Source organism: Lissotriton vulgaris, chromosome 7 (genome assembly GCF_964263255.1).
Source record: "Lissotriton vulgaris chromosome 7, aLisVul1.2, whole genome shotgun sequence".
Lineage (NCBI taxonomy): Eukaryota > Metazoa > Chordata > Amphibia > Caudata > Salamandridae > Lissotriton > Lissotriton vulgaris.
In genome coordinates, this window is record NC_141695.1 from 341,679,299 (window position 1) to 341,692,541 (window position 13,243).

At 45.1% G+C, this 13,243-nt stretch overlaps 1 protein-coding gene and 1 pseudogene across 1 annotated transcript in view; both read left to right on the top strand.

Annotated features, from left to right (window-relative positions):
- Positions 1–3,867, top strand: part of DHDH (dihydrodiol dehydrogenase) — a 141,556-nt gene extending 137,689 nt beyond the window's left edge. The window contains exon 7 of the mRNA XM_086930217.1: positions 3,047–3,867. Coding sequence (XP_086786343.1) covers positions 3,047–3,153 — 107 coding nt within the window. The 3' untranslated portion in view covers positions 3,154–3,867. The remainder of the gene's footprint in view (positions 1–3,046) is intronic.
- Positions 3,868–12,976: 9,109 nt separating this feature from the next.
- Positions 12,977–13,041, top strand: LOC147701540 (small nucleolar RNA SNORA17; annotated as a pseudogene).
- Positions 13,042–13,243: the final 202 nt, after the last annotated feature.

Below are 13,243 nucleotides of genomic sequence, written 5' to 3' on the forward strand. Positions count from 1 at the left end.
TTTCTTAGTGCTAATAATGAGAGGCTTTTGACTCGCCGAGAGGACAGACTGAACCCACCTCTTAAGTGATGTAAAAAGGCTTCTCGTAGCTTCAAGATCAAGGCTGATGGATTTAGTTTTCTCCATAAAGAAGATAGCCAGATCAGTGCAGGAAGGAGACTTATCTGCTGAGTCGATGGGATTGAAAGCTGTCACTGATTGCTGTTTGACAATTTCAAAACGTTTTTTGGGGCGATTTGAGGCTTGTCTAAGTTGGGATCTGAAATAGTCAGCCTTAGTCATCTTGATTTTTTTAATAGTAGGAACTCCTAATCTATATAAGGGCTTTTAAGTGATACAAGGATGGTTCTCCATAGACGTTCAGCTGCCCTTAAGTTGCGGCGATCAGAGTTTAGGTTGTCGTTGAACCATGGTTTGGTGAATTTGGAGGCAGTATTTTTTAGTTGCAAAGGTGATATTTGGTCCATGATATCGGAGATAGCAGAGTTGTAGAAGTCTGTGAGACCATGAACATCAGTCAGGTCGTCTTGGGGAAACAGGGCATTTTTACAAATGTTAGCTAGACAGTCTGTGTTAATATTTCTGAGGCCACTTTACCACTGTTTAGTTTTCTTGGGCTGGATCTTTTTCGGTATCACCTCCCTATTGATAAGGAAGGAGATGCTGTAGTGGTCGGACCAATCACAAGGAGTAATATCTAACAATGTGATGGTATTACCTTTTGAAATAACGAGGTCCAGAATTTCTCCTTTGTTGTGAGTTGGCCGATCACACAATTGAATAAGGTCCATCTCAGCCAGGAAAGCATTAAGACAGATCACCGCTTGGTCATTTGGTTTTGACCAATGAAGGTTGAAGTCACTGAGGTAGATTTTGGATAGTGAGTGATCGGCATTGGAGGAGATAATTCCCATTAGTTGTTCAATAAAGAGTAAGTTATCCCCAGGAGGGTGGTAGAAAGTATGTAGTTTGCATATTGGAAGGCGGTTGCTAAAGATGTTGAGGCGGAAGACTCCATGTGAGAGACCGATAGTTTGTGCCAGTATATACAAGCTAATCCCCCGCTCTCGTTCGTGGTTCTGTCTAGACGGATTATGTCATGAGTAGGAGAGCTAGTAAGCGGGTGGAGGAAGGGTTTAGCCACTTTTCCATGAGGATTATGATATCTAGCTCATTGTTTTGGATGAGGTCAAATAAATCTGCATCATGTTTTCTAGCTGATCTTCAATTGAGGAGAGTGCACATTTCAACCGAATAGGCATGTGTGATGTAGGGGGCTGTGTGATGTTCACTTGCCTTGAGATTGTTGCTATTTATGACTCTATGGTTGTTCGAGGGTTCCCTATTTGGGTTGGCAAGAATGGATTGAATTTTGCCCCTAGGTGCCTTGTACATATCTAGAGTGATCGAGTAGGTGAGGAGTAGCTCATCGATCTCACTGGCCCCAAGTTCGACCCTCGTTCTTCTAGGGCGGGAGGGGGCATTGGCTAGGGGCAGTGTTTTAGAGACAAGGAGAGCGGAGTGCTGGTCGAGGCCGATGATTGCAGAGGTGAGGACTGTATGCGGTTTTCCTAGGGAACTAAGTGATCTAAGCAAGGGCAGATGGTCGGGGAGAGGGCTATCAGTTTATGGAATTCTTGGATAAGTAGGTTCGCTTGGATAGATAATTTTTCCAAACGCGCTACCAAGTCTGAGTGTTGATTCAAGGATAGGAGCTGTGGGGAGGGAGCCTGCGGAAAGAGGGGACCTCGAGTGATATCTGGATGGGGTAATATGGGAGTGCTTGGTTCTTGGGATGGGGGTGTTTCCTTGTGGTTGGCTCTATTGGAGGGAGTGGCGGGGGGAGGTTGGTAGAGGGCCAGCTGTGGGTTGTAGTATAGGTAGGATTTAAAGGACAGTTTGCGGGGGCAACCCCCTGATCTAAGGGTGACTAGTTGATTTTGTATGTCATGAGAGGGGGCTGAAATAGATGTGTGAACAGACTGCCATCCTGTCAGTGACATTACCTTCGGTGTCTATGTTGGTGGAGGTTGGACTAGACCGGCATCTGAGAAGGAACCCTAGCAGCACCTCCTAGCTCATTCCCCCAGTGAACTTCTGAGGCTGCCTGAGGACAGTAATCAACCTTCTGCAGCATGGGGGGAGAAGCTTTATTTCAATTCCAGGAGGTGCTGCTAATTACTGCAGACCCACCATCCCACTTACTTGCTGTTAGTCATTTTGTCTTGCGCTCTCTGCTCTCCTCAATCATTGTTGCTGTTCGACATGTGTTCAGCAAAGTTATTAAGGGCATGATTTTTGTTGATTTGGTACTCAGAGCAACTTTAACAGAGATCACAAATAGAACAATGTGTGCATGTACTGTTCAAATGAAAAGCCATTAAACACATTTAAAAAAGACAGTCGCACTTCCTGTGCAGATGGAAATTGATCGGAACATTTTAGTGTATTTTACTTGCTATCACATTTTGTCATTTCCTGCTGTTGTAAATGAAAGGTATAACAGTAAATAACCAACGATATTTATCCTGAAAGGATGAAGGGTTATAGGTAACTTACTGTTCTCAGCAACTCACTGAACTACTCTACTGGCTTGGCACATCACGAGTCCCCCTCACTCCTTTAATGATGAATGAAGACAAATGTCAGTGTCAGAAAAAAGCATCATTGTATCCACTTTCTAACATAATCACTCATCTTCACTTCTTATTTACCCCGCAATTGGTGAGTGTGGTGGGAGAATGAAGATATCTTACAAGTAAGGCTTTATTTGACATTGTGTGGCATTCTCTTTTTTCTACTTTACTCGATGAGTCATGAGAACTGGAGCAGAAACATGTACTTACCTGTAACAATCGGCTTGCACCTCGTAGGATGTCCCAATATAAATGCTATGAACGTATGGTCACCAACAAGCAGATCCAAACCACACACAATCATTGTCTTTAATGGGATTTTGTGCAGTCGCAACACAACGGCTGCTGTCAGATTATGAAACATGAGCACTTGTAGACTACATGTAACATGCCCGTGTTTGTGATTACAGGTTTGAAAGAAAGCCCTGTGATGAGCTTGGAAGACAGCGAGCTCTTGGCCAGCATCATGACAGAGGTGCGCCGACAGGTCGGGGTTTCTCTTCCTGAAGACAAATAGTGAAGATGCAACTAATCCTAAACAGCTGCAAACCAGTGATGCAATCTCAAAGAACCTTTCAATGTAAAACAATTGGAGGGAAAAATGAATGACGAAAATATAAAAAACTATGGCCTTTCTTTGTTTTTGGGTCTTGCCTGAGTCAGCGCTGCCGCTTATGATTCATTTTGTTAAATTAGAGGGGGCTGTGAGCCCATTCATTGCTCAACATTCATTGGCTTCATTGTCAGTCTTATTTGCTTACTGCTGTTTGATCACCACAGGCTTCATTTCTCCTGTTTGATCACCACAGGGTTCATTTTGGCTCTACTTTCTGTTTGTGCGTTTCCCCCATCCCTGGGGCATGAACCGAGTACTACTTCCTTTTTTGGTGATGTCCTTCCACTGCTTCTGCGTTCTGTTTTGACCTTTTATTTTCCTTCTACTTGCACCACTTCATAAGGTTGTATGTGCTTTTAGGTTGTCATGCTATTGCTTTCACTTGCTCCTTTCCTGTTTTCGTTTCTTTTTACTTTTCATCCTCTCCCCTTCTACTTCTTGGTGCAGCACAGCATCAGCAGCCTACACACTGTTAGTGTTGCTTTTAACAATAATTTCAAAATACATTAATGGCTTTGTGCTATCACTTTTTTAGTTTGTAACAAAGTGCTTTTTTGGAGCTTGTTTCCTAATTTATAGGATGTCCTGAGCATTATTAAAATGTTTTATTCAAATGCATTGTGTTGTAAATTGGTCTATATTTGCACGATTACGAGTTAGAGAAAACATTCTAACATGAAAATTATTATATTGTAAAGCGCTTTTTTGCTTGTTTGGCTACTCCTGTTGTACTTCATTCTAGTAGATCAATATGTATATTGTAACAAAGATTAACATACCATGCCATGCTACCCAGCGAAAGGCCATGCCATATGATAAAATGACAGACTATAACATACTATACAATGACATGCCATTTTATAGCATGCATGCAATAAGTATAGTAGTATGCTCAATGCTATTGAGAGAAAAAAATGGATGGAAAAGCCTCACCCACATTATCGTGGCATGTTTCATCATAGGTGATTCCATCCATCTTGGTTGGATAGTACCACCAAGATGGTCTCAACCTCTTAGAAGAGGGAAATCGTGAGAATACATTTTGTAGCTGGGGACGGAATCCAGACACTCAAATAAAACTACCTTGGGGTTAACCCCAAAGATACCTCTTTATTGAAGGGAACACTGGCAAGGATTAAAATAATATAATTGGGTAAGGTAAGATATTATGCCCCCCTTGCCTCTTCAACCAACATGTTTCATCCATTTTATAACCCAGAGGGGTATTGGGCCTTCTTCAGGATTAACATGATCCCTACATAGGCATCACCCTGAGTCAGTCTGTGTAAAATGGTAAGAATAGGTCTTATCAAACCAGTCCACCTCGAAAAAAAACCACCTTTAATCAAGAATAAAAAGAAACAGCGGAACGTGATTACATGCACCTGCTTGCAGTGATGATGGAGACAGGACTTTGTACTGCATGCTTCCAGTGCTTTGAATTGCCCAGCGCAAAACATTGCTATTCACATGTGAAGGAAAACACATAAAAATACTCATGTATCAAAAGTGGGCACATCTATGTAATTGTAATTTTATAGTGCTTACTAGCCCCGACGAAGCATTGAAGCTCATTTATGTGGTGCAGTCCCTTACTCTCCACTTTTAGGGGGAATAGGAATCACTAGTCTCGTCGGATGGGGGCTCATCTGTAGTTATATACTTAGAAGAACAGGAAATAAAGGAGGAAGAACACTTTTAGTTTATTCAGGAGGATAGGATAACATTCCTTGGTCACGAGGGCTTGTTTAAAGTTAGTGTATATCTTGGTTCAAGAAGTTTTCAGAGGGTTGTCCTAAGATACAATGCCACGTGTGTGGTGTAGTCATTTCTACCGAGATTGAGATTCATAACTGCCTGGTGTCATTTCAGGCCACTATCTAAGCTGGGTAAACTATATTGAGCCAATAGCTTCTTAATACACACAGGCAACTTGGCTTATATGTTGCCAGAGGAGAAACATTTAGTCTACATGCCAATTCCTAGCGGAATAATCTAAAGAAAGTGATACAGTTAACCTGCCACATAGTCATATCTAAAGGAGATAACATCATGACCAGCAGTACTAGTCAGGATGTTAACTAACCGGAATACGAATGGCATTGCTGTATAGGAAGTCTTTAGAGGAAACCTTCGTCTCCACCCCATCCCCCAGTGCATAGCCTTTTTTTGGGCTATATGGGATAGCTAGCGCTTAGACCTCCATAACTTTTCTGCCACCTAAAGTATCCATGCCAAATGTATGTCCTTTTTTTCTACCATCCTGGGAATTCCAAAGGTAGCCAAGGTTTGTGGATTCCCCTGGAGGGGCCTATGAACCCATTTCCCTGGAGGGGCCTATGAAACATAGCCAAAATATAGCTCATTTTGAGGTTTTCTTTTTAGGAGAAATAGGAAAAAAGTGCTTCAGATAAAAGCCCCTGGTTTGTTGGATAAAAATATCATCAATGATGTACTAAAGTCACCAGCTTTCAGGAACATGCAGAGCTGAATCAAAGAAACACATGTTTTACCACAGTTTTGGCATTTTTCAAAGAGGGAGCACATGTTTCCCATTTTAGTGCTCTCAACCTACTTTATTTGTGAGCCGGGAAAGCTATATATTTCTGTAAGTAAGACAATTCTGAATTCAGCAAGGGGTCATATGTGTCGCTATTTCAAGGTTTTCCCAACTAATCTAACTGTTGAAAGAAATATTCAAAACAAGTAGGAAAAACAGTCATTTGTGAGAATGTTTTCATCTGTAATGTTTTGTCACGATGGCCGATTTACAAAAACAGTGTACCATTACATTTGCTAGACCATTTTGGTTGTGGAGATATATAGGGTTTGTAGGTTTTCTGAGAACCTGAGCTAACCAGAGGCAACAACTGAGCTGCACCATACAATAGTTTTTCATTGTGTACTGAGCATAGACCAATTAATATGGTAAAACATGTAGAGTGAACAGTAGGTATCAAGGTAACCTATGCATATCTGAAATGGGCACAGGATACAGAGTTTAGAAGCAGTGGTTATTTGTACAGCTCTGAATTTGTGGCTACCTGTATATAATTTAAAGAGTATTTTTGAAAATGTCTTCGTTCTAAAACACTGACATTTGGAAGGCATAAATTCAGAGAAATAGAAAATATCCTACTATTCTACGTTCCCATTGTCTTTTGATAAAAATAGTACCTCCCTTGTGCCTAGTGCCTGCGATAGGAAAACGACACAAAACGCAACATGGATATATCAAACTTTTTCACTCAAAACGGACCTGTTTTTTTGCAAAGTGGATAGCTGTGGAATTTGGGCCCTAGCACATAGTCAAGTCAAAGGTTTTTATAGAGCGCAAACTTTTTACCGCAAGGTCTAAAGGCGTTATGGAAGAAAAGAACAAAGTGGAGGCAGTGCCGGGGGGTGATTCAGGCGAAAAGGAAATCTCCTTTTGGGAACAGCCAGGTTTTGAGACTGGCCCGGAAGAGATTATGTTCAGAGATGGATAGAAGGTGGGGAGGCAATTTGTTCCACAACTGGGGGGGAGATAGGAAAAGGAACAATGGCCATTTCGGGAGGTACGGACACGAGGCTGGATCAGGAGTGATTTATGGCTGGATCTGAGGGATCTTACCGGTACATACCAATTGAGCTTCTTTCGAAGGTAGTTGGGACCAGATTTATACAGGATGGCATGCGTCAGACTCAGTATCTTAAAATGGCTTCTTTGGCGAATGGGAAGCCAATGAAGCTTTTTCAACGTAGGGGACGAGGGGGTTTTGGGTGGAAGATCAAGTATGAGTCTGGCCGCTGCATTCTGCAGGGACTGTAGTTTGGAGAGCAGATTTTCGTTTAGTCCGAAGAACAAGGCGTTCCCGTAATCAAGCCGGCTGATGACAAGGCCCTGCACCAAGGGCTTCCTGGTTTCAATAGGAAGCCATTTGAAGATCTTCCGGAGATTACGCAGAATCCCGTAGCAGGCGCCAGTGACCTGGCTGATATGGTTCTTCATGGACAGGTCATGATCAATCATAATCCCTAGGTTGCGGATTGCAGATTTGGGGGGAGGACAAGGGCCAAGTTCCGGCGGCCACCACTTGTGTGACCAAAATTCCTCGGCTTTGCCAAACAGGATAATATCTGTTTTACTACTGTTCAGTTGAAGTGTGTTGCTACACATCCAGCTGCTTATATCGATCATACAGTCCTTAAAGCGGCGGCAAGTAGCAAAATAATCTGGGCCGCATGTGATAAGCAGCTGGGTGTCGTCAGCATACGATACAGTTTCAAAGCCTTGTGACTTAATGACTTTGGCTAGAGGGGTCAGATATAGATTAAAGAACATGGGGCTGAGGATGGATCCCTGCGGTACCCCCACGGTGACTGGGCGGCTGCTGGATGTCAGGGAGTCAACTTGAACTGTTGTAAAGGGGTCAGTTAGATGGTTACCCAGCCAATCCAGGGCCTTTCCTTTGATACCCATCTCCCACAACCAATGTTTCAGGATGTCCTGGGAGATGGTATCAAAAGCTGCCGATAGGTCCAATAGGACCAGAATCGCTGACTCCCCTTTATCCAATGTTAGCCTGATGTTATCCACAATCTCTAGGACTGCGGTCTCTCTACCGTGGGCGGCACGGAAGCCCGATTGGGACGGATCTAGAATCCCGTCTGCCTCCACGAATGTAGTGAGCTGTTTATTCACTAAGTGTTCCAAGACTTTCCTAAAGTACTGTAACAGGGAGATGGGCCGGTAGTTGACCAATTGGGTAGGATCATTGGAAGGTTTTTTCAAAATGGGCCTAACTAGTGCATGTTTCCACGATTCCGGTACCCTAGCTTGGTCCAGTGAGGAGTTAAAAATGTGCAGGAGTGGGGGAGGAGCCTAGCAAGCAGCCACGATGGCCGCCTGATTCCTCGGCTCCGCCGACCTTCTCGCTTTCCTCCCGTCTCCTGCCCTATCCTGCCAGAGATCCTGAATCTGACCGGCGCTACCGGAGTCGGGAGACGAACCCGGTTCTAAGGATGTGCTTACCTTCGCGTTCCGGGCAGTAACGGTGACGGAGCGCCCTCGCCCTTCCCTGATGCCTCGCGGCAGAGCCCGGGTCTTTGTTCTGCTTGTGTGGCCGACCCTGGGAACAACGACTGCGGCCATCTCGGGCTGGGCGGCGCTGACTGTCGAGAACGACTGCTGCCTTTGATTCCTCGCCGCGGCAGCCCATCCTGCTCCGTTGCCCTTCAAGCTGCTTCCAAGCTGAGAACGCTACATTCTATCTTCGCCCCGGCCACAGACGGCAATTCTCGCTACATTGTTTCCCCCGACGCGGTGACCGCCATTTTAGAGAGCTCCCACTCGCTATTGGGGAGAGACTGCCCCAGGGTGCTGCTGGAGCCCGTTTGCTGTTGCTTTGCCCTGCCATCGTGAGAGGTGCAGGAATGGACTGGATTGCCCCTGTGCCCCCTGTTTGGCTGTGTTGTGGTGGTCGTCGGCGGGGAACCCGGCTAACAGTAACAGGTGATGGCGTCCGACTTCAGGACTCGGTATACGCCTGTGAGCAGTGTGTGCAGTGGCAACTCGGGGATCGCCTGGTCCCTTGGGACGACGGCGCTCATTCTCGAGCACCGATTTCTGCTGGTATGCCCGACGCACAGGGAATTGTTGCACCCTTATTCCCTGAGACGCCCCTGCGGATTATCGACGTTTTGGAAGCCCTGGGTGAGTTACGTGTTACCCAACGTGCTGTTGCTCGAGACCTGGGGGACCGCCTGGACGCTATTTCATCCAGTGTGACACCGACCGACCAAGCTTGCCTGCGAGTGCTGGGCGCTGCGCCACATCCTATGCCCTACTACTGCGGATTGTCTACTCCGCTGTCCACAGCTGCGCTGCCGGCGCAGGATCCTGCTCCCACTGTGTCGCTACATGTACTAGCCTGGAAGACGTCTGATGCTCATGGCCTCATGCGGCGGAGTGGGAACTCTCTCCAAGAGCCATGTCTGGCAGCCTCATTGGGGTCTACTGGTGGAACTTGTCATCTTCCCCCGGAACTGGTGCTACTGCTTGGGTTGACTTTTCTTGGTGATCTACTGCTGCGTGGTCTTCCTTCTGGTGTGATCGTAACATGCTGGGCTTTGTGTTGGACAATTCATGGCGGCCAGCGTCCTACTCTGCTGAGGTCGTCTCGTCTGCTTGCCCCACCAGTGATGGATATCGCGCAGTTGGACTCTGTTGGCACATTGGACCGTAAGGGGCTGGGTTGAGGCTGCTTTTTTCTTCTTTGCCTGCTGAAGTTCTTATCGCTGGGACTATAATGCACATGCCGGGTAGTGGGGTGTTGGTTCTGTATTGGTCTTGGGGCTCAGGGATGGGCGATCGTGGTTGCGCACGTTGATTGCTTTAAGTATATCTGCTTGGCCCTCCTCCGATGTTATGGAATTCTTTTTCTCTTCTCTCTTTACTTGTTTCTACAGTTCGGGTTCTCTTTTTGGGGCGACAGACACACTGCTAGGGGGGAGTAGGCCAGAGCCTCTGCATGCGTGTTGGGTGGGGGGTCTTCTTTGGTTCGCTTTTGTTTCTATGGGCCTTATTTTTCTCTTTTGGTTTCTTCTTTTCTTATTGCTTTTTCCTGGGTCAGTGGGGTGGTTTGGTGTTAGGTGGGTGGCGGCTGGCGTGCACCATTCTTTGTGCTTTTTCATCCTGTTGTGCTATCCCTGTGCCGCCATTTTGGCTATGTTTACTGCTCGTTGGATTTAACTGAAAGACGTTGCCCGCTTACTTCCTAGATGGACTTTCTGTACACTGATCCTTTCTAGCTTCTGTATCTCCTTATATATAAAAATTATTTGAAAATTAACCTTAACTTCTCCTGACACTCGGTGGCACGTGGAATTTCGTGTAACATATGTTGTATGCTTTTATGTATTGACGTGCTATTGAGTTGACGTATATTTTGCTACAAAGCTTACGAAGTCTCGAGGCCGGCCGGTTGGTTGTAGGCCCGTATTTGTTCTCTGACAGTGCATAAATAAAGGTTTTCAAAAAAAATGTGCAGGAGTGGATCTGCCAATTGAGATAAGATTTTGGCACAGGGATCCATTGGGGAGCCAGATTTTACTTTTATTAGGGCCTCCAATACGTCAGCAGAGGTGAATGAATCAAATTGGGTTAGGCAGGGAGTGGCTGAGAGTGCGTCCGCGGGGGGGTTGTCCCAGATTTTATTGGGAGAATGGAATTGACCAGAATCCATGTTCGGGGAAGAAGAATAAATTGTTTTTTTTGTTTTTTTTTTTTAAATGGACAAAGAGTAATCCCAATCTTGGTTGGGCGTGAAAGGAGATTGTTCGGCCCGAGGAGAGGTAAATTCTTTTACTATTTTATAAAGTTCTTTACTGGAGTGGGCTGCGTTGTTTACCCGTAGTGTAAGGAAGGCCTAGGGAAACCTGGCATACCTGTACATTTTTCAAAACTAGTCACCTAGAAGAATCCAGGATGGGGTGACTTTCATGGCTCTCACAGGTTGTTTTACCCAGAATCCCTTGCAAATTTCAAACTTTGACTAAATAAACACATTTCCCTTACATTTCTGTGATGGAAAGTTCTGGAATCTGCGGGGAGCCATAAACTTCCTTCCACCCAGCATTCCTCTAAGTCTTCTGATAAAACTAGTACCTCACTGTGTGAATAGTCCTAGTGCCCGCGACAGGAAACAGCCCAAAACGCAACATGGATACTCAAACAGGATCAATTTATTTTTTGCAAACTGGTTAGCTGTGGATTTTGGTACTTAGCTCAGCCAGCACCTAGGGAAATCTAGAAAACCTGTACGTCTTTGAAAACTACACAACTTGGACAATCCAGGACGGGGTAGCCTGCATGGCTCTCTCAGTGTTGTTTTAACCAGAATCCCTTGCAAACCTCATACTTTGACAAAAAAACACAAATTTTCCTCATATTTCTGTGATGGAAAGTTCTGGAATCTGCAGGGAGGCACAAATGTTTGTGGGGTGGATATCTTCTAGTTTGGATGTTATTACCCGTTCTTGAAGCATAATGGAATTTACCATTGTTATTCTTTGCATTTTTTGAATACTGAAACACCATGATTAGCCTTGAAAAAGCTCTGGCCAAACTTGCCACATAGGGCGAACAACGTGTCGGCTGTTCTTGTCCTTTTTATAAAAAAAAATATATATGCTCTAAAATAGAGCAATAAAAAGAGTGACAACTATGCACAATGGATCTACAAAGTGGTAAATTTAAATAAAATGACTATCTCTATCTAAATCAATTTGGACTTTTGTTTTACATTATAAAAAGGAATTATCCATTTGATCTAAAAAGAGATTCCCTGGAAGGGAGGAATACACGCTCACACCCCTACTCATACTTGTCAATACGAGACTTAAAGGGTCCGGTGCCTCGAGCAAAGTTCCTCCAGCATCATAGGTATCAAAATCCAGAATTAGGTTCTCTAGACCTTTCCCCATTGTCTTGAACAAACTTCCTTCCACACAGCATACCCTAAATCTTCTGATAAAATGGGATCTCACTGGTGTGGGTAGGCCTAGTGCCCGCAACAGGAAAGGCCCCAAAATACAATGTGGAGACAACAACATTTCCTGTCACAAAAATAATCCGATTTGGCAATGGGGGTAGCTGCGTTATTTTGACCGGGGATCGACGACCACCCAGAGAAACCTACCAATCCCAGACATTTCTGAAAACTAGACTTCCAGAGGAATCCAGGGTGGTATGCCTCGCTTGGATCCCACAAGGTTTTCTTACCCACAAGGCCCTGCAAACTTCAAACTTTACCTAAATTGCACATTTTCTTTACATTTCTGAGACGTAAACTTCCAAAATCAGCAGGAATCCACAAAATTCCCACGACTCAGCGTTCTCCCACTTTTCCCGGTAAACATGCTGCTTCACTTGTGTGGTTGGGTCCAGTGCATGCGACAGGCAAGCATCAAGCCAAGGTCAATGGGAGTCACGTGGAGCAACTCTCATTGACCCTGGTTTGATTTGTGCCTGTCAAGAGCCCTAGGCCAAGTCACACCAGTGGGCTAGCAGTTTCATCGGGATGAGTGGAGGAATGCTGGGTGGTGGGAACTTTGTGGATTCTGGACATTTACGTCACAGACATGCAAAGCAAATGTGCAATTTTAGACAAAGTTATAGGTTTGCAGGGCACTGTGGGTAAGAACAATTTTATGGGATCCACGCAAGGCATACCTCCCTGGACTCCCCTGAATGTCTAGTTTTCAGAAAAATCTGAGTTTGGTAGGATTCACCAGGTGGCAGCTGGCCTTAGCCCAAAAAGTGCAACCAATCACCATACAAGTAGGACAATATTGGAACTCATCCCAACTTTCCAACCATATGTATTAAAAAAAATCTTAAAAAGCATCCAAAATCCAAATTTTCCTCAAATAGATGAGATTGCTTTAGTTTCCACGGAGGCAGAAAGACTGTAGCGATCATATTTAAGGTGGAGGCTAGGCCTGATGTGTGGGCGGGCCATTCCTACACCTTGTAGCAATAATAAAAAAGCTTCCCTGGAATCTAGTAGGCTTTCTGCCCCTGCTATTGGAGTTAAAGACCTCTTATCTGTCCCTTGGGTAGGAGAAGAGGAGGCAGAAAGACTGTTGCGGGTCATTTGAGCAGTAGGGTTAGGCCCGATGCCTAGGCAGGCCACCCCCACCCATTCCTCCTAAAAAATTATCTCTGGTGTTCAGTGGGCTTTCTGCCCCTGGAGGTATATTGGAGATAACTATCTCCAATATGCCTCCAGGAGGCAGAAAGACATTTGGGCCTGGGATCAGGGAGCAGCACTAGCCCATTGCGAGGGGATTTCCCCCCACCCAAAAAAAATCTACTCCCTAGTTGTGGCTTTCTGACCCCTGCCGGGGCAGATTGGGAGCAAAACACCTCCAATTTGCCCCTGCCTATGGCAGAAAGACTGCTGGGGGCTATTTGGAAGGGGGAGGGGCTATACTTGATGCCTGTGGG